Here is a 26526-nt window from a genome sequence, read left to right on the forward strand (position 1 = left end):
TTAAGAACCTGATTGATTTTTCCTTGTTTTAGATCCAAGGGGGTTGGATCTGTATTCACCAGGAGTTGGTGGGAGAAAGGAGGGGGATGGTTAATTTCTTCTTGTCTTAAGATCCAAGGGGTTTGGATCTGTATTCACCAGGGAATTGGTGAAAGGTTTCTCAAGGCTTCCCAGGGAAGGGAATTAGCTTTGGGAATGGTGGCAGCAGACCAGATCTAAGCTGGTAGTTAAGCTTAGAAGTCTTCATGCAGGCCCCCACAGTTGTACCCTAAAGTTCAAAGTGGGGATACAGCCTTGACAGGCTATATTTTAGTCACAGGTATTTTTAGTATGTCATGCACAAGTCTCAGGCAGTAAACAAAAATTCATGGCCCGTGACCTCTCCATGACTTGTATTATATACCCCTGACTAAATCTTGTGGGGATATGGCCCAGGGAGTGCCGCAGGTGCTCGTGTGGGAGGTGCCGTGGGTGCTCGGGGCTGGGAGGGTTGCCATGGGTCCTTGAGGGGGGGGCGGTCTGGGACCCCTGCTGGTGCTGGGGGGGTGCAGGCAGCGGTGGGGGGTGCAGGCAGCGGTGGGCGTCCCGGGACCACTGCTGGGGTGGGGGTGTGTGGCTGGTAAGCTCCCTGCCTGGCTCCCTGGAAGCGGCAACATGTCCCTCCCTCAGCCCCAGGGCCGGCACCAGCCGAGCAAGCTGGTGCTTGGGGTGGCAGCTTGTAGGAGGCAGCATTCCGCCCAATCCTAGGGCGGCATGGCCGCTTTTTTGTTGTTGTTGTTCCGCTCCGGCCTCCCTGCAGCCTGTGTCCTTCCCTCCCAGCCGACCGGAGCAGCGCGGAGCCCTCCTGGCAGGGGGCACGGCAGGAGAGGCCGCGTGGCAGCGCCCCGCTGAAGCACTGGCCGCCCCCCTTCTCTCTCTCCCCCCGCTAGCTGGGGCACATCTGCAGGGCAGGGAGTCCCCCTGCCCCCTGGCCGCGCCGCAGGTTTTTTTTTTTTTTTTTTTTTTGGCTTCGCTGTTCTGGCCATTTTTGCTTGGGGCGGCCAGAAAGCCAGAGCCGGCCCTGCTCAGCCGCTAGCTCCACGCACTGGACCCGCTCCAAGAGCCGGCTCCGCTGCTGCCATTTGGCCAGAGCTGCAGGGGCGATGCCTGTGGGCGGCGGTAGCGCATGGAACTAGGAGCTGAGGAGGGAGGGACATGTTGCCGGTTTCCGGGGACCCCCCCCCCCCAAGGTAAGTGCCGCCCAGAGTCCTCACACCATCCCACGCCCCAATCCCCGGCCCTGATCCCCCTCCCATACCCAAACTCCTGCTGCTGCTGGAAGAGGGGGGGAGGGAGCAGTGGCCCACAACTACCCCAGCAGCGGCCGGTGTGGCTGGCCAAGGGGTTGCTCGAACTGCTCAGGCGGCCCCCAGGCCAGCCGCACTGACCGCTGCAGAAGTCATGGAGGTCCCAGAAAGTCAGAGAATCCATGACCTCCATAACAAACTCGCAGCCTTAATTATGAGGGAATACATTTTAGGGCAACAAAAAGTTATTAAAACAGAAATAAAGGTTCTTTTGCTTTTTCAGTATTTTCATAGAAATGACGTTGCCTCTTTTAACAGTACATTCGGAGAGATACTGAAATTTTAGTCAAGATGTTTCTGGTGTTTCTAGATCTGTGATAATTCTCTGCTTTTCTTCTTTTGTTCTTCTTCTTTGCCTCTTTATCTTTCAGCTGTTTATATGTATTCAATGCTTCTTGACCTTAGTGTAGGATCAGGAATTCAAGAATTTATGAGAAGTTTGGGGAAGCAGGAATGGGGGAAAAGATGGTCTTTCTCTAAAAATATCAGAAGAAAAGTACCATATCAAAATAATAATTTGTTTGAGTGCCTCCATCATAAGATTGCAGTTAGAGTGAATTCTGTACTTCCAAATGCCAAATAATAGCATTCTAGGGAGACATCTAGTTTTCCTGATGGGTTATGCTATTCCTGCTCTCTATCTTCCCACCTTTTCTGTTTGCATGTTGCACTAATTTTTATCAGCAATCATAAAAAAAGTTGTTTTCCTCTTATCTTATTGAATTTTTGGTCTTGTAAGTTGATCCCACACATGTCTGTCTGAAATGTCAATTGCACAAAACCTTTCTTGAGTGTTTTTAATCTTTGATTTTTTTCTAGGTAAACACATTACTCCTAAATTATTCTAAGCATCCTATCCTTCTTTTGCCTTAGTTTTCATTTTTTAGGGCTTGTATACATGGGGATACTCAGGAAAATTAATCCAAGTTAACTAAAAGGTGTGAATTAAAAGTATCATAGAATCATAGAATATCAGGGTTGGAAGGGACCTCAAGAGGTCATCTAGTCCAACCCCCTGCTCAAAGCAGGACCAATTCCCAACTAAATCATCCCAGCCAGGGCTTTGTCAAGCCAGGCCTTAAAAACCTCCAAGGAAGGAGACTCCACCACCTCCCTAGGTAACGCATTCCAGTGCTTCACCACCCTCCTAGTGAAATAGTGTTTCCTAATATCCAACCTGGACCTCCCCCACTGCAACTTGAGACCATTGCTCCTTGTTCTGTCATCTGCCACCACTGAGAACAGCCGAGCTCCATCCTCTTTGGAACCCCCCTTCAGGTAGTTGAAGGCTGCTATCAAATCCCCCCTCATTCTTCTCTTCTGGAGACTAAACAATCCCAGTTCCCTCAGCCTCTCCTCATAAGTCATGTGCTCCAGACCCCTAATCATTTTTGTTGCCCTCCGCTGGACTCTTTCCAATTTTTCCACATCCTTCTTGTAGTGTGGGGCCCAAAATTGGACACAGTATTCCAGATGAGGCCTCACCAATGTCGAATAAAGGGGAACGATCACGTTCCTCGATCTGCTGGCAATGCCCCTACTTATACAGCCCAAAATGCCGTTAGCCTTCTTGGCAACAAGAGCACACTGTTGACTCATATCCAGCTTCTCGTCCACTGTGACCCCTAGGTCCTTTTCTGCAGAACTGCTACCTAGCCATTCGGTCCCTAGTCTGTAGCAGTGCATGGGATTCTTCCGTCCTAAGTGCAGGACTCTGCACTTATCCTTGTTGAACCTCATCAGGTTTTTTTTGGCCCAATCCTCTAATTTGTCTAGGTCCCTCTGTATCCGATCCCTACCCTCTAGTGTATCTACCATGCCTCCTAGTTTAGTGTCATCTGCAAACTTGCTGAGAGTGCAGTCCACACCATCCTCCAGATCATTAATAAAGATATTAAACAAAACCGGCCCCAGGACCGACCCTTGGGGCACTCCGCTTGAAACCGGCTGCCAACTAGACATGGAGCCATTGATCACTACCCATTGAGCCCGACGATCTAGCCAGCTTTCTATCCACCTTACAGTCCATTCATCCAGCCCATATTTCTTTAACTTGGCGGCAAGAATACTGTGGGAGACTGTATCAAAAGCTTTGCTAAAGTCAAGGAATAACACATCCACTGCTTTCCCCTCATCCACAGAGCCAGTTATCTCATCATAGAAGGCAATTAGGTTAGTCAGGCACGACTTCCCTTTGGTGAATCCATGCTGACTGTTCCTGATCACTTTCCTCTCCTCTAAGTGTTTCATAATTGATTCCTTGAGGACCTGTTCCATGATTTTTCCAGGGACTGAGGTGAGGCTGACTGGCCTGTAGGTCCCCGGATCCTCCTTCTTCCCTTTTTTAAAGATGGGCACTACATTAGCCTTTTTCCAGTCATCCGGGACCTCCCCCGATCGCCATGAGTTTTCAAAAATAATGGCTAATGGCTCTGCAATCTCATCCGCCAACTCCTTTAGCACCCTCGGATGCAGCGCATCTGGCCCCATGGACTTGTGCACGTCCAGTTTTTCTAAATAGTCCCGAACCACTTCTTTCTCCACATAGGGCTGGTCACCTTCTCCCCATATTGTGCTGCCCAGTGCAGCAGTCTGGGAGCTGACCTTGTTCGTGAAGACAGAGGCAAAAAAAGCATTGAGTACATTAGCTTTTTCCACATCCTCGGTCACTAGGTTGCCTCCCTCATTCAGTAAGGGGCCCACACTTTCCTTGACTTTCTTCTTGTTGCTAACATACCTGAAGAAACCTTTCTTGTTACTCTTAACATCTCTTGCTAGCTGCAACTCCAAGTGTGATTTGGCCTTCCTGATTTCATTCCTGCATGCCTGAGCAATAGTTTTATACTCCTCCCTGGTCATTTGTCCAATCTTCCACTTCTTGTAAGCTTCTTTTTTGCGTTTAAGATCAGCAAGGATTTCACTGTTTAGCCAAGCTGGTCGCCTGCCATATTTACTATTCTTTCTACACATTGGGATGGTTTGTTCCTGCAACCGCAATAAGGATTCTTTAAAATACAGCCAGCTCTCCTGGACCCCTTTGCCCTTCATGTTATTCTCCCAGGGGATCCTGCCCATCTGTTCCCTGAGGGAGTCAAAGTCTGCTTTTCTGAAGTCCAGGGTCCGTATTCTGCTGCTCTCCTTTCTTCCTTGTGTCAGGATCCTGAACTCGACCATCTCATGGTCACTGCCTCCCAGGTTCCCATCCACTTTTGCTTCCCCTACTAATTCTTCCCTGTTTGTGAGCAGCAGGTCAAGAAAAGCTCTGCCCCTAGTTGGTTCCTCCAGCACTTGCACCAGGAAATTGTCCCCTACACTTTCCAAAAACTTCCTGGATTGTCTGTGCACCGCTGTATTGCTCTCCCAGCAGATATCAGGGTGATTAAAGTCTCCCATGAGAACCAGGGCCTGTGATCTAGCAACTTCTGCTAGTTGCCAGAAGAAAGCCTCATCCACCTCATCCCCCTGGTCTGGTGGTCTATAGCAGACTCCAACCACGACATCACCCTTGTTGCTCACACTTCTCAACTTTATCCAGAGACTCTCAGGTTTTTCTGCAGTTTCATACCGGAGCTCTGAGCAGTCATACTCCTCTCTTACATACAACGCAACTCCCCCACCTTTTCTGCCCTGCCTGTCCTTCCTGAACAGTTTATATCCATCCATGACAGTACTCCAGTCATGTGAGTTATCCCACCAAGTCTCTGTTATTCCAATGGCATCATAGTTCCCTGATTGTGCCAGGACTTCCAGTTCTCCCTGCTTGTTTCCCAGGCTTCTTGCATTTGTGTATAGGCACTTAAGATAACTCATCGATCGTCCCTCTTTCTCAGCATGAGACAGGAGTCCTCCCCTCTTGCGCTCTCCTGCTTGTGCTTCCTCCCAGGATCCCATTTCCCCACTTACCTCAGGGGAGTAAATTAATTAAACTGCATTAAACCCCTGAGTGGACTCTCTCATTCAGAATTAAAGTGGCCTTAATTCAGGTTAGTTTAATTCAAAGTGCATAGCACAAGGGACAGACATACCAGTCCAGTACATTTTCCAGAATATATACAAATGTTACCCAAGGAATTTGGGTTTATAGTAAAGTGAATTAAACTAAACTGAATTGAGGCCACTTTAATTCTGAACGAAAGCATCTATACAGGGGTTTAATTCAGTTTAACTAATCCACTTTAAATGTACACCTTTAGTTAATACAGATTAATTTTTCTGAGTGTCCCCATATAGACAAGACTTTAGTTTTTTGGTGAGGGGAATTAAATGTAAAGTGGTCTTATTGTATCTGTCCTTTCTATTTCTTTGATTAACGTGTTTATCTTTGCCTGGTAAAACCATTCTTTGTGTCTTTCTATTTTTGAAGTATTCCCACTTACCAATATTCTTTGAATAAAGAACATTTTATCTGCCGAATGTGGTTGCCCTCTGCTAAACACGCTGTGTAACACTGGAATAAGTCCACTCCAGGCACAGTGATTGCTGAAAGGACAATACAGGATACCTCAAGTGTTCACCAGAGATTACAGGAGCCTTGAGGACAAGTAATTCTCTATCAGCTAGAGCAGCTTATCTCTTGCACCATATTTGCCTGCCCTTGTAAATTAATATTTTGTGTGCCACTGTACTAATATTTCTTGTAGTTAAGATAACTTGTGTCTACAGCTTTTTCACTTCTTTGTGTTCTGTGTTGTTTCTTCTGAAAATTAAGTCAGATTTATAAGGCTTGCACTGTTGTGTGCGAGTCCACAACATATCACTGAGAATCATTGCTAAATCCCTGGATGCTATTTTAAAAATTAAACATTTCCCTGCTCTCTATCTGATCAATGTTACCAGGAGTCAAGGCTTCATATTGAAACCCCCCATTCAGCAAAGTTCTTAAGCACATGCTTAACTTTAACCATGTCACTATCCTGATTAAAAGCATTGAGAATACTTGTGTGCCTTAAATTAAACTATGTGCTTAAGTGCTTTCCTGGATTGGAGCCCTAGTTTCCTAGATCCTTTTAAATACATGTACAGTATTTCTTTCCAGCACCTGAGAACTTTCCTGTTTGTCATAAGCTTTTCACTCTCTCTAAAAGTGTTTCCCTTACCACCTTAACCATCATCTAAGGAGTGCCATCTCGCCCTGGTATCTTACCTTTTTTTCATCAATATCTTTCTCCAGAATTTTATCATGTTTTAATGTAATCTCAAGCTCCTTGGGCATCATTTTTATATATTCTGGAACATGTGCTGGACAGGTAACTCTGTCCCTTATAAGCAATCATACAAGGCATTTACTAATGCTTTTTGCAGTGTTTTCAGTCATTAAACTCTATCTGCTGTCTTGTAAAGGTCCCCAACTTGAAAAATCTCCTTTCTTAACTTCTGCAATGTTTGTTTCATTCTCTCAACTAGCTTTTTACAGTCTCTTACCTTTGTTCTGTTACATTATTTCACTCTTTCTGAGTTGTACCCCTCATGCATCTTTGTTATTTTTTGGCACTTTTATTGAGTCTTTTTTCCTTCTTTACTCTTAAATGTGTTTGTGGCCTAAATTTTTATCTTTTTGCTGTTTTCTCTAATAACCTGCAATAAGAATGTAAATAGGAATCAAAATACATTATTTACTATTGTGGAAGGGAATGAATATCACCTGTTAGCACAACCCTGGGTTTAGCAGGCCAATGCTCAAACCACTGAGCTATCTCCCTCCCTCCCTCCTCCCCGTTACTAAATAATTAATGTAAAATGATGAAACCAGCCAAATACCTAGAAAAGGTAAAATTGTATATTTTCAATAGTTTGAGTAAATTCCTGACTGTCAATGTGGATGCATGTGCTGAACAAACATGTATTTGAGGGAATGTGGAACTAGGAGGCACAAGGTCATCCTTGGTCAGTATAGGAAGAGGGAGAGGTGAGATGATGTTTGTCTTGTTCATGAAAGGAAGGTGAATAGGTGGAGGATTCATGATTGGCAAGGTGGCTCATATGAAGTGGGTGGATGGCTATTCTGTTAATATGTAAACTGTGGGATGATATAGTGGGAGTAGTGGCTTCTACTGGAAATGCAGGAGGCTATAATATGTGGAGATTAAAGATGTTTCGGGCATATCCATGGGTGATCAGGGACATGGGGATGGATCAGTTACTTAATTAAGCTCAACTGAATTTCCTCACTTTCAAATGTTTAATTTTTTAACTATATTGTTCCAATCAGGTGTGTGTGTGTGTGTGTTTGTTTGTTTAAGGTATATGTATTGGCAGTACAACCTTAACTCTATCTTAATGTAGGCTTTTGTTTGGGAATACCACATTTTGGTCACTGGGTAACTGTAGATTATTTTTTTCACCTTTCCCTGCTCTCATTTCTGAAAAGACTGTTTAGAATTTATAAAGGCTGCTGCTAACTACTCTGCATGTAAAGCTTTAGATTCTAGGGTCAGGAAAGTAAAGATCTCAACTAGTGTAGCTGAGGGAGGAGGAAGGGATTTGTGTGTAAAGAGAAAATCAGAATATGCAACAGTTCTGTTTTTCATCCTAAATTGTTAACATTCCTGCCGGAAGGTGTTTGATTATAGATTGTCTGTGCATGTTTTAAGCTCTGTGAGGCTGGGTATTTGGTATGGAACTCTTATTCACAAGCTGTTGGTTTAATAGTTATATATAATACATAATAGTAAAATACAGTAGTTCCCAAACTTTTTACTAAGGTGACCCACCAACTGCATATTTGGTCTTGTTTGGAAACCCACCATTGCATATATGCACCCTCCCCCGCAGCACAGCAACCCTAATCCTGACCCGGTACAGAGGGTAGTTCTCGGGGTGTGGGTGAGGGTTGGGTTTGGAGAGTGAGCCCACCCCCCACTCACCCCACAGCAGTGGCTCCAGTCAACCCTGATAGGCAAAACCTGCGTGGCACTGTGACCCTGTGCACCAGGCTGTAACACCCAGAGCAGGGAGCCAGTCCCACGAGCAGGATGAGTGCAAGGTGGGCTTGCTTTCTAAATCCCTTCATCCCTCCCCAAGGGCCAGGAGAAGGGTATGTTTGCTTAGGGCCCTGTGACCCATCTAGAACCTTTTCTCAGCCCACTGTTTGGGAAGAACTGCTATAATACACTGTATTATATAATGGTTTCTACTTTATTACCATATCTTCTGACCACTCCCTGTGGAGTGGTACAGACAAAAGAGTTCAGAGTTCATCAGCTCTGCCAGCTTTTGCTTATGATCTTAGACCACAAGACATTTGTGACTGTAACAGATGTTTCTGGTTTTTCACCAGCAGGAATCTCTTGATGTGTTTCATGACTCCCCTGGGTTTTAATGCCGGTTTTCACAAACTTGTAGTGGAGCCCCAGGAGAGACAAATAAAACCTCCAAAGGGCTCTGCGTTTTCTAATCTACTGTATGTCACCTAGAAAATTCCACAATTTGTTTGCAGGCAGGTTAAATTTTTCGCATGTCTAACGTGTCTTCAGTGCCCTGAGTGAGTGAGATAGAATTGTTGCCAAAGGAGATGCTGAGATGTGTTATATGAGCTTATAACTATTTTAGCAAAGTTATAACATGAGGGTAAAACTTCAGCTTGTAGGATTTTTGTTCTTTTATTTTTTAATGTTAGATTTCCTATTGAAGAGATACGGGGCTTAAAATGCCCAGTATGGTAGAAATAGAATATACAAGAATCTTAAACAAGGGCAAAGGTTTGGGTTTTTTTTGTTTTTTTTTTTTTGTTTTTTTTACAAACCCAGCACTAAGGCAATGAGCATTTATTCATGGCTACAACAAAAGCAATAGAAAACAGGAACTTGGGTGCCAACCCTGGGTTCCCCTCCCAGCATGATCTCTTCAAGGGGACCAGTACCCCAGGAATTGCCTGTGAGCTCTGCAGAAAAAAATCCCCTCTCAGTCAGATCAGTCCCAGGAAAACTTCTCATTGAACTTCTCCTTTATCTTCTTCGCGGGCATGCATCTGTTCATTACATCATAGGTGTGTGTGCATCCTGGTGCCAGAGAGTTTGCCCTAGAAGTACTAGTAGGGGTGGCCCAGCCCACTTCCCCACTCCTTGTCCTTTGAAGCGGGGGTATAAAGGGCAGAACTGCCCCACGTTCAGCTCCTTCTCACTGCCCGTGGTTGGAGCATTTGTATTTCCTGCGTACAGTAAACTTATCTACTCATCTATACCTAGTGGTACTCTTTTTCACCGTTTGACACTAAAAAAATCTTAATTTTGTTTATTTTTTATTTTATTCCAAATTGTAATTCTTAGTCATTTTTTTCCAGTCACGAGGGCCTCACCTTTGATTTTTTCAGTTCACCCTTTAATAATTTAGTAATTTAGAACATAAGAATGGCTATACTGGGTCAGACTGATGGTCCGTATAGCCCAGGATCCCTCTCTTCGAACAGTGGCCAGCGCCAGATGCTTCAGAGGGAATGAAAAGAACAGGGCAATTATTGAGTGATCCATCCCCCGTCAACCACTCCCAGCTTCTGGCAGTGAATTTGACTCTATTTATCATTTTTAAGATATAAAAACATTGTTGAGTGCCAATTGGCATTTCCTGTGCTATTAATAGCACATAAATTATTAGATTCAAGAAAATGATTTTTATAGTGCAAATTGCTTTTTTTCAAAAAAACTTAAAATAGCATGTTTGGGGATTTTAAGATTATACATAATTAAATTGCTACAATAATTGCAACCTTTGCAGAGTTCTTGGCAATGGGAAGACGTCATGTAAAATCACTAATTAAGTTTAAAAGAGAGAGAATTTCTTCCCACTCTCAGAACTGCATGAAAAATGGAGAGATGGCTTCTTTTTGTAATTAAAAATTTAGGGCACTTTTAAATACATTAATCAGCTTTTTGCGGTGTTGACTCCTATGACTAGATACATTAGGGCTCTGGGAAACTTTGCAACTGACTTCAGCAGGTTGTTGTTTTCTGTTTATTTAATTTTTTTAGGAGAACTGATTTTTGGGAGTAGGGGGATGTGAAAACTTTATGCTAATGAATTTCTCTAGCCCCTATAGTTCCTTCAAGTGGGAAAAAGTATTCTACATTTCTGCATCTCAGTCTCTATTTCTGTCTGTCTCACACAGTTATGACTGGATAGCTTCTTTTGGAGTCAACTATTATATTACTATTTATTATGCTGGCCCATGTAGCTCCATGTGTTAATATGACATGCAATCTTCTCCTTAAGAGTGCATTGTCTCCTTAGTGCTCTCCGATCCTTCCAGTATGAGAGTGAGGGTTCAAAATCCAAATCAAAACCCGTACATTCACATCCCCAACAGACTCCTGGGCTGATACTCTCAACACAGTACTATACACTATTACCTCTTCCTCCCCCCCCCCCCCCCCCAGATGCTTTCAATAATTGGATTTTTAAATTCTTCACGTTAAGGATTGTTTTATTGCAGTTTAGATTTATTCCATTCTGCAGTATCTTTTCCCAAAGTGACTGTATATTTCTGAGAGCCTTGGGTGCATATTTGACCGAGTGAGAAATTGTTGGAAGATAGTGTTGTCACAATGGAAACAGAAAACTCTGAAAGTAAATTCAGATGGTTTGTTTTACATTCCCAGCTAATTTTTTTCCAAATAGCCAATATCTTTATTTTGCCAATTTTTTCATATTTTCATTTGAATTTCAGAAAAATTTTGAACAAAATACTAAATATGGTACCCAGCAAGTCTCTATTGACATAAAAACTCTGGTAGAAACCAACACTGATATCTTGTAATTTTTTAGAACGTTATTTCTTCACCCATTGTCTTTCTATAGGTCAGGAATTGTCATTTAAATATTTGTACAATGCCTCACACATTGGCGCCCTGACCTGGTTGAGGCCATTAGGTGCTAATGCAATATAAACGTTATATGAGAATAATAACTTATAGAAGAGACGTTATATAAAAAGACAATGGGTGGGATTTCCAGAAAGCACCAAATGAATTTCAATGGGACTTGTAATCCTATATTACGTAGGCACTTTTGAAAATCCCATTCAAAGTCAAAAATATAATGGACCCTTATGACAAAAAAATTAGTTTAGGTATAAAAAGAAAATTATTAGAAGAGACAAACTTAGATCTCTAAGGTGGGAGAAAAGAATGCACGATAGAATATATAATTTGACAAATGGTATGTAGGTGTGTAATTAGGACTGTGTCATAATGCATATGCATGAGGGAGCCAAATATATACAACCTTAAATTCAGAATTTCCTGATATTTCAGTTTTTAACCGTGGAACTTCAGGGATTGTTAACATAGGGCCAGTGCCTCAGCTAATGTAAATTGGCATAACTCCATGGAAGTGAAAGGAGCTACATTGATTTATACCAGCTGAAAATCTGACCCGAAGTCTTTTTCTGTGGAATATTGATCAGAACTAAAGAACTGACTGATATCACTTTCCAATTTCCAGTATGACATACAGCAATGTTAATATTATTCCTTGAAGCTGAAGATGTATGTAATTATGGAAAACATTTTTTCAAATTTTTCTACAGTGTGCTTTATCTCATTTCAGCGTCTCTGAAATGTTACTTTGTGTGTGTGTGTGTGAATTCAGACAGAATAACTTAACTGCAACATGTATCATCTCTTGGTTTTGCAGTGAGACAAATTTCTGCTTCAAAATAAGCTAAACTTCACATCAAAATAGTACCTTTTTAAGGAACAAATTTTTGAAAGCTAAAGTAATTTTGAATTTACAACAAAAGTGGAAATTTTCACATTTCAGATTTTGCTGTGAAATGTCACATTGCTTCTTAGGACCAATACTCATACAGCTTCATAGCGTTTCCCAGAACAACCAATAGAAGTGTCCAGATTACAAGTAATTTAAGACTATTCATATGGTAAGAATAATCACTACTACTTCTCAGCATATGCACAACATGCCTCAGGTGGCACATGACCAGAATTCATCCCTGACTTTGGTCTGCTGGTTGGACCATTAGCTTGCCTGGCCCCGGCCGGTTACTAACAGGGAGTGCGACGTGAATGCCAATCCATGCCTCCCAGAATAATCACTCAGTTCTATATAATATTTTTCTGGATGATATTTGTATTATTGCTGTGGAGCCTCCAAGGCCTTAGCCTTATTGATTTTATGTCTAAGAGCAACCTGTCTTGCTGGAATTAAAGCCCATTTGATTTAGATTTATTAAACTAACACTGACAATGTGCTGAAATCTCTACATGAAATGTAGAGTCATAATTAAAGACCTTGCCTGAAACCAGAACATCAGAGAGGAACTTTCTTACTTTTCAGAACTGAGGAAGTTATTGAACTATACATAGCAGGATATCAACTGCCCCCTGCTGTGAATAATCAACTGCTTCTCTTAATCTCCTTTTAAGAGACCTAATTGTTCTTGTGTAATATAAATGTAAAGCTTCTATAACTCTGCTGAAATCCAGCATCGCAATGGGAGGTTGTGTTTAGCTGGTTATCCACCATCATCCCCAAATCTTTTCCCCAGGATAGAATACCCCGGCCTGTAAATATGGCCTACATTCTTTGTTCCTAGACGCGTATGTGTTAAAATACATATTGTTTGCTTGCACCCAGTTTACCAAGCAATCCAGATCACTCTGTATCAGTGATTTGTCCTCTTCATTTACCACTCCACCAATTTTTATGTCGTCTGCAAACTTTGTCAGTAATGATTTTGTTTTCTTCTAGGTCATTGATAAAACATTAAATAGCATAGGGCAAAGAACTTATTTCTGTAGGGACCCCATGGGAAACGCACTTGCTCAATGATTGTCCATTTATAATTACTTTTGGAGACCTATCAGTCAACCAGCTTGTAATCCATTTAGTGTGTGCCATGTGAATTTTATATTGTTCTAATTTTTTTAATCAAAATAGATTCAGGGTTTGTGTGATATACATTTAACAAGAGAAACTCATTGTCCTTTCTGTTTTTCTCTTGATATTTATTAAATTATTTTCTTTTGAAAATTTATTAACAGAGGTACTAGGTTTCCCCTCAACTGAGACTCTGAATAAATGAGGAAATACCTCTCTAATTACTTCAGAACATAGTATTTATTTGCTATCAGTACAAATAACAACCTCTTGTTCAGTGCAGGCACTTGTAAGCATCCCAAGATTTGTTAAGGTGAAATTAAGTTTGAACATAAAAACTTCTTACAAAACCATTGTAATTACAAACGTTAAACAGGAAGGTTAAGGTTAAGATTAAACTTGCAAGAAACCCAAATATTTGAAAGTATGGAAAATCACAGTTAAAGTACCTAAACTACCTTAATTCTGCATTCTCAGTGATCCCAACCACCCATCTTTTCATCTGTGTTCCTTTTATAGTTAACCAGTAAGGTGTGTCATTTTCAGATCAAAGACTTTTAGTACGGCTTTCAGAATTTCACAGCCTAATGTCTACGGTATTACATTTTTGAGCACTCACTGTGCTTGTACAGCTCATAAGGGGAATATCAAAACTGTACCCCACAAATAATTGGTTTGAAATCATCTCAATAAACACATTAGCTCTTTATCTGACACTTAAATAAGTGGTTTGGGGCCATACAGTAGTGGGGACTGATCCTGCAAGATGCTGAACATATCAGTCAGTAGCTTATTGGATTGGCCCCTAATATGAAGTAGGAAATAATTGCCTTCAGCATGCTATTTAATAACTTGTAAAGTGAACTTTTTTTTTCAATGCCATGTGTATAATGGGAAAAAAGGCTGGAATTAGCAAAACTACTGTGTGATTATGAGTAAAGCATTCTAGATTTTCCTAGTCACTGATGAGAAGAATCTCTTTGGTATGGATGGGGAAATTAGTCTGAGTTTCTAACTTTCTCAGGGGAATAGAGTAGAGGGATGCATATTTCCTTTGCCTTGACTAGATGAGTTCAATTTTAATTGCAGCTCACTCTATTCAAAAGTTTTGATCAAAGGGGAAACAAGGGTTGGAGAGTCTAACTCTGGAGACCACCACCTTTTAAAATAGTTTTTTAAATAGCGTGTTTGATTAACTTCAGTTTTGGTGGAGAAAATAACCTATTTCCACTGGGAAGCCTCCCTGAGGATTGGTTTACATTTTGAGCTCTGTCTCCATAACAAGAAAAGACTAGGGAGTAACTTTTTTTTTAAATGAAGGTTTAAGTCTCCTAAGGTAATTTGGTGGGCTATTATAAGCTCATTGGCGCTGATGAGCCATTCTGAGATAACAATTTAACATCTCAATAACTTCTAAAATTAGGGTGTAATGGACTAATCTACATCCTGTGTGCTAGACTTTACTAAAGAAACTATGATTGATTGCTTTCCCTGTTCCCCGCCTGAAAAGTGGTAATTTAAACCTGGAATGATTTTTGGATTCTGGTGAACCTCTCTGTTTTAGGGTCTCAATTCAGGAGCCCCTATTCCAAATAACTTGAAAATTGATAGAAAAATTCTAACTTGGCCCCAGATCTAACCTTCCCATTTTGAGGCTAATATTCTTCTATGGATTTTAGGGGGGAGGTAGTGCCTAGAACTGGGCTTACACTGGAAACGGAACTGAATTGTGGATTGGTTACTGCCACTTCATAGTAACAAAGGAGAGTCCAATAAAATACTGGCAAATGGCTTTCTGGTTAAATGTTCTTTCATAAATATGCCATAGAATGAAAATCTGCCCTCATAGTAATTAAATAGGCTTGGTCCAGAAGGGTCAACCAGAATTTACAGCTATTTGTTCTGTTTTATGGTAAGAGCATTGTTTGAGCAGGAAATCCTTTAATAGGCCAGTAGTTCTCTGAAAGACAAAGTGATGATTTAAGTTACCTTTCTTCCTTACATTTTTGTCCCCTACAGCAGTTTAATGACCAGCTCCTGTTCATCTGATGACATTGATCAGGAGGAAATCCAGCTTGCCTTGCAGGCAGCTAAAATTGCTACCAGAGAAAAGATCAGATCCCGATTTCACGGCAGCAATGACCTTATTCACCGACTCTTTGTCTGCATCTCCGGTATGAGAGCTCCCTTTGTTACGAATGTGAATTTTATTCATCTTTCTCTCTTTGTGTCTCTGTTATGAAATGAGGGTGTGCACGAAAATATAGGATGTAACACTGACTAGATACGATGTGGACGCAGGATTGTAATTTAGGGCCTTACCCTGCAAACAGCTCTTGCAAGGGCAGGTGTCTGCCTGTACAGAGCAGCTTGCAGGACTGGTGTTTGGGGACTTCTGAAACCTGCAGTTAAGGAGGAGTTTGGTTATGCAGGTGATTCATCCTCACAGAGTTCCCTCTTCCCAGTGCTGTCCCAAGACTCCAATGGAAGAAATTCCTGAAGGGAATGAAGGCATCTGGAAGTAGTAGTCTTTGTATCATAACTTTTATCTTGTAACTTATCATAACTTTTTCTAGCTCTGTAACAATGTAATTCGTATTTAAAGAATCTCAGAATGTTATTATGACAAAAGCACACTACAGATATTGCATATCAGATTACAAGTACTATAGGGACAAAAAAGTCTTGACTGTTATTGCAGTTTAATCTAATTTCTTTTAAAAAATAAATTTTTCAGCTATGATCTTAATTTTATAACCAATATGAACTATAAGTGTTCCCTGTTCTTTTTAAACATGAAATTATTAACGGCAGCATTGTACATATTTAGAGGATGATTTTTTTCTGAGGTGTTCAAATAATGGCTTTGCTTATTTCCACCGCCTGCTAGGTGTGGCTGACCAGCTGCAGACAAACTATGCCAGTGATTTGCGAAGCATCTTAAAGACCTTATTTGAAGTGATGGCAACCAAACCCGAAACAGAGGACAAGGAAAAGCAAAAGAAAGGTGAACATAATAAAGTACATTTTCTCTATTGCACCTTTCAGTTGTGCATAAGTCTTTAAAATATTTGGCAGGAGATTTGTCTTTTGTTCCTGTGAAATAACTCTCAGCTCTTCTACAGAGCTATTATACAGTCATTTAACCGCTCTACTCTGCTCTGGTTAGGCCTCAGCTGGAGTATTGTGTCCAGTTCTGGGCACCACATTTCAAGAAAGATGTGGAGAAATGGGAAAGGGTCCAGAGAAGAGCAACAAGAATGATTAAAGGTCTTGAGAACATGACCTATGAAGGAAGGCTGAAAGAATTGGGTTTGTTTAGTTTGGATAAAAGAAGACTGAGAGGGGACATGATAGCAGTTTTCAGGTATCGAAAAGGGTGTCATAAGGAGGAGGGAGAAAACTTGTTCACCTTAGCCTCTAAGGATAGAACAAGAAGCAATGGGCTTAAACTGCAGCAAGGGAGGTCTAGGTTGGACATTAGGAAAAAGTTCCTAACTGTCAGGGTGGTTAAATACTGGAATAAATTGCCTAGGGAGGTTGTGGAATCTCCATCTCTGGAGATATTTAAGAGTAGGTTAGATAAATGTCTATCAGGGATGGTCTAGACAGTATTTGGTCCTGCCATGTGGGCAGGGGACTGGACTCGATGACCTCTCGAGGTCCCTTCCAGTCCTAAAATCTATGAATCTATAAAACCCTTGGTAAAATGAGATCATATAAATGGTACGTAAATGGGTTGTATTCAGTGGAACTATACATACATGTTAGTATGTCTTGCAGCAAAAGTCAAAAGACATCGTCTCTAGGGTGCTTCTGCCCATTTGCTTACTAATACAAGGAAAGGAATGGTATTTCTTTTCTGTGTGGTTGTAATAAGATATGTACAGGGCTTGCACTTGATTGCCCCTGGTGTTTTATGACTTTTTGTTTCTCCATGTCCTATGTGAAATAATGCATCTTCTAGTCATATAGGCTGGCAAAGCAGTGCAGATATTTTAACTTAAAAATTAAGATAATGATGTGTAAAAACTGTCTCAAGCTGTCAAATGATGAAACAATGTGTAAAAAAAAAAAAAGAATTCTGGCCTCACTTGTAAAAATGGCATGTAAATCAAGGAATTCCAAGTAGATCTGCAAAGTGGGAAAATACCCAGTTATGAAATACTATTGAATTAAGCAGACAAAAGTGGTCAGAACTGGAGCAGGAGCCAGCAAGAGATTCAGATGTTATCAGGCTTTCCTCAGTTACCACTTTGATTCTTTCTTATCTAGGGAATGAACAAAGTCTGCTGAATGTTTGCCTTTTTTTTTTTTAAATAATAATTACCCAATTAAGGCAATTTTTTCTTCCCTTTTAAAATAGCCAAGTTGTCCCAATAAGATATGCTTAAATAAGTCCCTTGTTACAGATTGTTAACTAGACCTATTGAGTGTCTGAAACCAGGCAGGGCTCTTGGGTTTTCCCTTTGATTTCTCTCTCATTATCAGAGAGTCTCCAATTTTCCCTTCTCCTTATTTTGTTCAAAAAAATGTTTTTAAGGACTTCTTATTGAGGGGCTTACCTCTAAATCCACACGTCATGAATTAAAGATATTTCTGATAAGTGTAGTTTACCAAGACCAGATTGATTTTTTTGGGGGGTGATCAACACCCCACAGATAACATAGTTATTCAGTTAGGTATGTCTGTATTGTATCTGTGGGTGTGAATGGTAGCTCCAGTAGACATTCTCATGCTAGCTGTACTCTAGATAGCTCACCAAAAATAGCTGTGAAGATGCAGAGCTGCAGGCTTCAGCGTGGGCTGCGTAAGCTCGTCTGACCACCCCTGGGTACATACTTGCTTGTGCAGCTGGTGCTGACGCCCACACCATGACATCCTCACTTCTGTATTTAGGGAGCTAGCATGGATAGGTTTACATGAGCTACAAATCACACAGCCTGCTGCAACGTTAGATGTACCCTGTGTGTGGCTGGGACCTCCCAATATCTTTGTTGCGGTGTTGGTAGAAGACGACAAAAGAGATATGCTATCACAATCTCATATATGATGTTACGTTCATTTTGTTTCATGTTGTTCAGTTAATCAGGGTTTAAGGAATGCAGCACTGGAAGATTGTGCTTTATGCCAGGAAACCATATCGTCTTCAGAACTTGCAGCGAAGGCCAGAGATGGGGACTTTGAAGGTATTTTAACATTTCTGAGAATTAAAATAAGGGCTGTTGGGGGGTAAAGTGGGAAACTGAGTCACAAGTTCACCCAATCTAGGCTTTATCAATTTTCACCTTTATTTATACTATTTCAGACAGAAATATTGTCACTTATAGTGTCTGAACATACGTTTATGCCAGACAAATGATAACAGAAAAGAGGAAATTGGTAAAGGGCCCAAGTTACCATATTCTGGAGCACCAGGAAGGCCTTACACCTTCCATGATGGTTGCCACCTCCTTTGATCTCTTGGTCTGATCCTTCAGTCTGTTCCTTTGGTTTCTGATCCGGTGTTTCTCTGAATGGGGTCTTGTTGACTTGGGATCATTTATGCATTACCACATTGCAGATTACTTAACCTTTTTCCAGTCATCTTGGTAATCACAATCGGCTACTGCAATCACATTAACCCTTTGCGTTTTAGGTAACTTAAACCTTACCTAAAATTACATATGTGCAAGCTTTGATTACCCAACTTCTGCATTTATTTATTTTTTTGTTTATGCAGTTTCTATGTCACGTTGTTTTGTGTCATCCTGCCTCTGGGTTTTCCCAGTAAAAGACTTATTGTTGTTACAGGTTTGTGTGTTTTTACCTTAAAACTTTCAAATTCAATATGTGTATATCATCCTATCCTACCCCTTAATCTATTCAAGAGTAATTATGGAAAACACAATGACCCTTTTCTGTCAACATTTCTTATCATCTTTAAATATGGGTTTTCAAAGATCTTTTTCACTCAAAGTCCAGTTTTGCTTGTGCATCATTATAAAAACCCCACTTCATTAGAATTTTTCCTGTGAATGCATTTTGAGGACTGTCTCAACTTTAGGGTCTTGATATTTAGTTGCTTTTAATGGTACCCCAACAACCCTGACTTAGGTACTAAAGTTGTTGATTAGGACTAAAAGAAAACGGATTAAAAGTGTGGCTCTTCTATGAAAAGTGACTAAAAATGGCATCATGGGATTCCAGGGGGTCATGACTCCAGTTGGAATATGCTCAGCTTACCATCTATATCCTTTTTTTTTTATAACTGACAGCCCTGCAAAACTCCACCTGAGATTTGAAAATCATATATGTACAGTATGTATATCTGTGTCAGTATAGAGATATACTGTATATAGTGAATACATAATTATATGGTATGTAAGCTTATATGGCATGTGTGTCAGTTTACTGCATTACTAATAAGAGAAAACCCACAAATTGATTTATATAGGTCATTCCAAATTAACACCATACCTCACCATTATGCATTTTTATAAAATCCACATAATTTTTCAGAGGTGTTCTAGAAATGTCTGAGAATTTTTTTAAAAATGTTATTGATACTCTTTTTGTATCCCTCATTATATAAAGACAGTATAAGCCTTAGCATCAGAAATCAAGCTGTACTTCTTAGGAGGGAGAGAAATTATAAATAATGTATCTTAGATCATTTTTAGAGGTTTCTAAAATAACTTGTATTTTGAAGTCATAAGAACATAAGAACGGCCAGATCAAAGGTCCATCTAGCCCAGTATCCTGTCTACCGACTGTGGCCAATGCCAGGTGCCCCAGAGGGAGTGAACCTAACAGGTAATGATCAAGTGATCTCTCTCCTGCCATCCATCTCCACCCTCTGACAAACAGAGGCTAGGGACACCATTCCTTACCCATCGTGGCTAATAGCCATTAATGGACTTAACCTCCATGAATTTATCCAGTTCCCTTTTAAATGCTGTTATAGTCCTAGCCTTCACAACCTCCTCAGGCAAGGAGTTCCACAGGTTGACTGTGCGCTGTGTGAAGAAGAACTTCCTTTTATTTGTTTTACACCTGCTGCCTATTAATTTCATTTGGTGACCCCTAGTTCTTGAATTATGGGAATAAGTAAATAACTTTTCCTTATCTACTTTCTCCACATCACTCATAATTTTATATACCTCTGTCATATCCCACCTTAGTCTCCTCTTTTCCAAGCTGAAAAGTCCTAGCCTCTTTAATCTCTCCTCATATGGGACCCTTTCCAAACCCCTAATCATTTTAGTTGCCCTTCTCTGAAACTTTTCTAGTGCCAGTATATCTTTTTTGAGATGAGACCACATCTGTACGCAGTATTCAAGATGTGGGTGTACCATCGATTTATATAAGGGCAATAATATATTCTCCGTCTTATTCTCTATCCCCTTTTTAATGAGTCCTAACATCCTGTTTGCTTTTTTGACTGCCTCTACACTGCGTGGACATCTTCAGAGAACTATCCACGATGACTCCAAGATCTTTTTCCTGATTTGTTGTAGCTAAATTAGCCCCCATAATATTGTATGTATAGTTGGGGTTATTTTTTCCAATGTGCATTACTTTACATTTATCCACATTAAATTTCATTTGCCATTTTGTTGCCCAATCGCTTAGTTTTGTGAGATCTTTTTGAAGTTCTTCACAGTCTGCTTTGGTCTTAACTATCTTGAGCAGTTTAGTATCATCTGCAAACTTTGCCACCTCACTGTTTACCCCTTTCTCCAGATCATTTATGAATAAGTTGAATAGGACTGGCCCTGGGACTGACCCTTGGGGAACACCACTAGTTACCCCTCTCCATTCTGAGAATTTACCATTTATTCCTACCCTTTGTTCCCTGTCTTTTAACCAGTTCTCAATCCATGAAAGGACCTTCCCTTTTATCCCATGACAACCTAATTTACATAAGAGCTTTTGGTGAGTGACCTTGTCAAAGGCTTTCTGGAAATCTAAGTACACTATGTCCACCGGATCCCCCTTGTCCACATGTTTGTTGACCCCTTCAAAGAACTCTAATAGATTAGTAAGACACGATTTCCCTTTACAGAAACCATGTTGACTTTTGCCCAACAATTTATGTTCTTCTATGTGTCTGACAATTTTATTCTTTACTATTGTTTCGACTAATTTGCCCATTACTGACGTTAGACTTCCCGGTCTGTAATTGCTGGGATCACCTCTAGAGCCCTTTTTAAATATTGGCGTTACATTTGCTATCTTCCAGTCGTTGGGTACGGAAGCTGATTTAAAGGACAGGTTACAAACCCTAGTTAATAGTTCTGCAATTTCACACTTGAGTTCTTTCAGAACTCTTGGGTGAATGCCATCTGGTCCAGGTGACTTGTTAATGTTAAGTTTATCAATTAATTCCAAAACCTCCTCTAGTGACACTTCAATCTGTGACAGTTCCTCAGATTTGTCACCTACAAAAGCCAGCTCAGGTTTGGGAATCTCCCTAACATCCTCAGCCGTGAAGACTGAAGCAAAGAATTCATTTAGTTTCTCCGCAATGACTTTATCATCTTTAAGCGCTCCTTTTCTATCTCGATCATCGAGGGGCCCCACTGGTTGTTTAGCAGGCTTCCTGCTTCTGATGTACTTAAAAAACATTTTGTTATTACCTTTTGAGTTTTTGGCTAGCCGTTCTTCAAACTCTTTGGCTTTTCTTATTACATTTTTACACTTGATTTGGCAATGTTTATGCTCCTTTCTATTTACCTCGCTAGGATTTGACTTCCACTTTTTAAAGGAAGTCTTTTTATCTCTCACTGCTTCTTTTACATGGTTGTTAAGCCACGGTGGCTCTTTTTTAGTTCTTTTATTGTGTTTCTTAATTTGGGGTATACATTTAAGTTGGGCCTCTATTATGGTGTCTTTAAAAAGTGCCCATGCAGCTTGCAGGGATTTCACTTTAGTCACTGTACCTTTTAATTTCTGTTTAACCCCCTCATTTTTGCATAGTTCCCCTTTTTGAAATTAAATGCCACAGTGTTGGGCTGTTGAGATGTTCTTCCCACCACAGGGATGTTAAATGTTATTATATTATGGTCACTATTTCCAAGCGGTCCTGTTATAGTTACCTCTTGGACCAGCTCCTGCCCTCCACTCAGGACTAAATCTAGAGTTGCCTCTCCCCTTGTGGGTTCCTGTACCAGCTGCTCCAAGAAGCAGTCATTTAAAGTATCGAGAAATTTTGTCTCTGCATTTCATCCTGAGGTGACATGTTCCCAGTCAATATGGGGATAATTGAAATCCCCCACTATTATTGAGTTTTTAATTTTGATATCCTCTCTAATTTCCCTTAGCATTTCATCATCACTATCACTGTCCTGGTCAGGTGGTCGATAATAGATCCCTAATGTTATATTCTTATTAGAACATGGAATTACTATCCATAGAGATTCTATGGAACATGTGGATTCACTTAAGATTTTTACTTCATTTGATTCTACATTTTCTTTCACATATAGTGCCACTCCTCCCTCCCCCCCTCCCCCCCCCCCCCCCCCGCCACACGACCTGTTCTGTCCTTCCGATATATTTTGTACACCGGAATGATTGTGTCCCATTGATTGTCCTCAGTCCACCAGGTTTCTGTGATACCTATTATATCAATATCCTCCTTTATCACGAGGCACTCTAGTTCACCCATCTTATTATTTAGACTTCTAGCATTTGTGTACAAGCACTTTAAAAACTTGTCACTGTTTATTTATCTGCCCTTTTCTGATGTGTCCAATTCTTTATGTGAATGTTTCTTATCTGATCTGGCCCTTACATTATTCTCTTCCATCCTCTGTTCCCGACTAGAACCTAGAGAATCTCTATCAATAGACTCTCTTCTAAGAGAAGTCTCTGTCCCATCCACATGCTCCTCTGCAGCAGTCGGCTTTCCCCCATCTCCTAGTTTAAAAACTGCTCTACAACCTTTTTAATGTTTAGTGCCAGCAGTCTGGTTCCACTTCGGTTTAGGTGGAGCCCATCCTTCCAGTATAGGCTCCCCCATCCCAAAAGTTTCCCCAATCCTAATGAATTTAAACCCCTCCTCTCTACACCATCGTCTCATCCACACATTGAGACTCTGAAGCTCTGCCTGCCTACCTGGCCCTGCGCGTGGAACTGGGAGCATTTCTGAGAATGCCACCACAGAGGTCCTGGATTTCAGTCTCTTCCCTAGCAGCCTAAATTTGGCCTCCAGGACATCTCTCCTACCCTTCCCTATGTCATTGGTACCTACATGTACCACGACCACCGGCTCCTACCCAGCACTACACATAAGTCTATCCAGATGCCTCGAGAGATCCGCAACCTTCGCACCAGGCAGGCAAGTCACCATACGGTTCTCCTGGTCATCACAAACCCAGCTATCTATGTTTCTAATAATCGAATCTCCCATTACTAACACCTGCCTTTTCCTAGTGACTGGAGTTCCCTGCCCCGGAGAGGTAACCTCAGTGCGAGAGGATACCCTAACACTATCTGGAAGGAGGGTCCCAACTACGGGAAGGTTTCCCTCTGCTCCCGTTGACTGCTCTGCTTCCCTGGGCTTTTCATCCTCCTCAACAGTGCTGGGGTTGTCTGACCAGAGGTGGGACAATTCTACAGTGTCCTGGAAAGCCTCATCAACATACTTCTCTGCCTCCCTTAGCTCCTCCAGTTCCGCCACCCTGGCCTCCAAAGCCCATACGCGGTCTCTGAGGGCCAGGAGCTCCTTGCACCGAATGCACACATACGCCACCCGCCCACAGGGCAGGTAATCATACATGCTGCACTCAGCGCAATAAACTGGATAGCCCCCACTCTGCTGCTGGGCTTCTGCCTGCATGGTCTCCTAGTTAATGAAAGGGTGTTGTTTAAATCAGGAAGTTTTGACTGTAGTTTAGTTTATAGTTTTAAAGAAAACAGCACGGGGTCCTTGCCCCCTTCCAAACTCCCTTGCGAAACTGCCTGTTAGCAGCCCCTGGTCACAAAGCTCCCTGGTCACTTGCACACTGCTTTATAAAGCCCTGGCCTGCTTGATAGCCCCGCCCACTGACTAAGGCTCAACCAATTAACAGAGGCTTCCTTTGAAGCTCACAGCTTCCAACTGCCAGCCACAGCACATGGTCCTTCAACCAACCAACCAAACAAACAAACAGGCGAACAAACAGAAGCTCAGCACACAGCGAGTAAACCCCAAACACAAACAAACACACACTACAGACAGTCTGATCTTTTAGGGCTAAATGCAAGTGCTGCATCCCACTGGGAGTCTGGCAACCTCTTATTCTCAGTGATATTCAACTGATAGGAAGTTCTCAGTTTTCAAAAGTGTCATCTAGTGATTTTTGGTCCCCAACTTCAGACGCCTTGAAAGGTCAACGCCCTTAGAAAACCAAGCTCTTTTAAGATCTCTCAAGTTGAACTAAAACTGAAGCTTCCACTTCTGAAAATGTAGGCCCCTATTTCTATGCTGTTAGAAATGGGAGTTAATCACAAAATTCAGATCAGGATTCAAGCATCCAAGAAGTTCCTATCTCCAATTTTGGTTTAGGTATATAGATGCAGGTATGGAACCAACCACATAGTTTGAGTCTGCATCTGAACTTCCTTAAAATTCAGTGGTGGCTGAATCTGAATTTGATTGGTTCTGAGGTGTATATGCTTAGCTTTACATGGAACACCACATATAGAAGAACACATTTTTAAATATTCTATACCAGTGGTTCCCAAACTTCTTCCGCCACTTGTGCAGGGAAAGCCCCTGGCAGGCCGGGCCCGTTTGTGTACCTGCCGCCTCCGCAGGTTTGGCCGATCGCGGCTCCCAGTGGCTGCGGTTCGCTGCTCCAGTCTATCCTGTGATATGGATGATAGAAATATGCTAGAGACTAGAATGATATCACTAATCTCCTCCTCATTTGTGCTTTAATCAGGATTTGAACAACTAGCATTTTAGGAGTCTGATCCAGCTTCCAGAGGAGTTAATGTAAAAATAACACTGATGTGTGATAGGGCCAGATCCTTTGCTAGTGTAAATCAGTGCAGCTCCATTGACTTCGTTGACTGCATCTGCCTCAGTCACTCTGTCTGAGTCGCTACAGATTTTCCCAGTTCATCTAAAGCAATGGGACTATATCACAAAATAGGAAGTGAAGGAAAGTATATCTTTTGCCACTGCTGGAAAAAGAGGAAATTAAATTGTATGGACAAAATGAGTGGGAAAGCCATTGAGTCTCATTTAACTAAATATGGGCTTGTTGGGGTCTAAAATTCATCCTTTCTAGTCAAGAATAAAGAAAAAATGGTTTAAGCAAAGAAAATAAACTTCATTTTTCTCACCATTTTAGATGGACTTGTCCGGGTTCTACAGTGATGGGGGCCATATAAGTAGACGGCCATTGGTAAAGTAGAGCTCTAGGCAAGTGTAACCCACACACCTCCTGGGTGTCGTGTTCTGTCCCATCTAGTAGCACTGAGACCACTTAGAGAGACATATATTGAGGGGAGATATATACACATACAGAGAGCATGAAAAGGTGGGAGTTGTCTTACCAACTCTGAGAGGCCAATTAAGTAAGAGGAAAAAAAACTTTTGAAGTGATAATCAAGATAGCCCAGTACAGACAGTTTGATAAGAAGTGTGAGAATACTTACATGGGGAGATAGATTCAATGTTTGTAATGGCTCAGCCATTCCCAGTCTCTATTTAAGCCTAAGTTGATTGCCACCCGCAGATCTGTCATTGAATGACCAGACAGGTTAAAGTGTTCACCTACTGGTTTTTGAATGTTATGATTCCTGATGTCAGATTTGTGTCCATTAATTCTTTTGCGTAGAGACTGTCCGGTTTGGCCAATGCCCCTCTGCCATGTACAATGACAGACCTGCGGGTGGCAATTTTGCAACAAAAAAGCTTCAAAAACAGACTCCAACGAGAAACTGCTGAGCTTGAATTGATATGCAAATTAGATACAATCAATTTAGGCTTAAATAAAGACTGGGAATGGCTGAGCCATTACAAACATTGAATCTATCTCCCCATGTAAGTACTCTCACACTTCTTATCAAACTGTCTGTACTGGGCTATCTTGATTATCACTTCAAAAGTTTTTTTCCTCTTACTTAATTGGCCTCTCAGAGTTGGTAAGACAACTCCCACCTTTTCATGCTCTCTGTATGTGTATATATATATCCTCAATATATGTTCCATTCTATGCATCCGAAGAAGTGAGCTGTAACCCACGAAAGCTTATGCTCAAATAAATTTGTTAGCCTCTAAGGTGCCACAAGTACTCCTGTTCTTTTTGCGGATACAGACTAACACGGCTGCTACTCTGAAACCTGTCACTTAGAGAGAGAGAGACATTAATGA

General features: G+C 41.3%; 1 protein-coding gene across 2 annotated transcripts in view; it reads left to right on the forward strand.

Moving 5' to 3' along the window:
• ZFYVE28 (zinc finger FYVE-type containing 28) overlaps positions 1-26526 on the forward strand; it is a 120076-nt gene that overhangs the window by 79580 nt on the left and 13970 nt on the right. The window contains exons 9-11 of one of the 2 annotated variants that reach the window (XM_065405217.1): positions 15210-15349; positions 16066-16182; positions 18260-18364. In XM_065405217.1, coding sequence (XP_065261289.1) covers positions 15210-15349; positions 16066-16182; positions 18260-18364 — 362 coding nt within the window. Of the gene's footprint in view, positions 1-15194; positions 15350-16065; positions 16183-18259; positions 18365-26526 lie in introns of both variants that reach the window. The other variant, XM_065405216.1, reaches the window with a different exon arrangement.

The sequence above is a fragment of the Emys orbicularis genome, chromosome 5, assembly GCF_028017835.1.
Source record: "Emys orbicularis isolate rEmyOrb1 chromosome 5, rEmyOrb1.hap1, whole genome shotgun sequence".
NCBI classification, from domain to species: Eukaryota; Metazoa; Chordata; order Testudines; family Emydidae; genus Emys; species Emys orbicularis.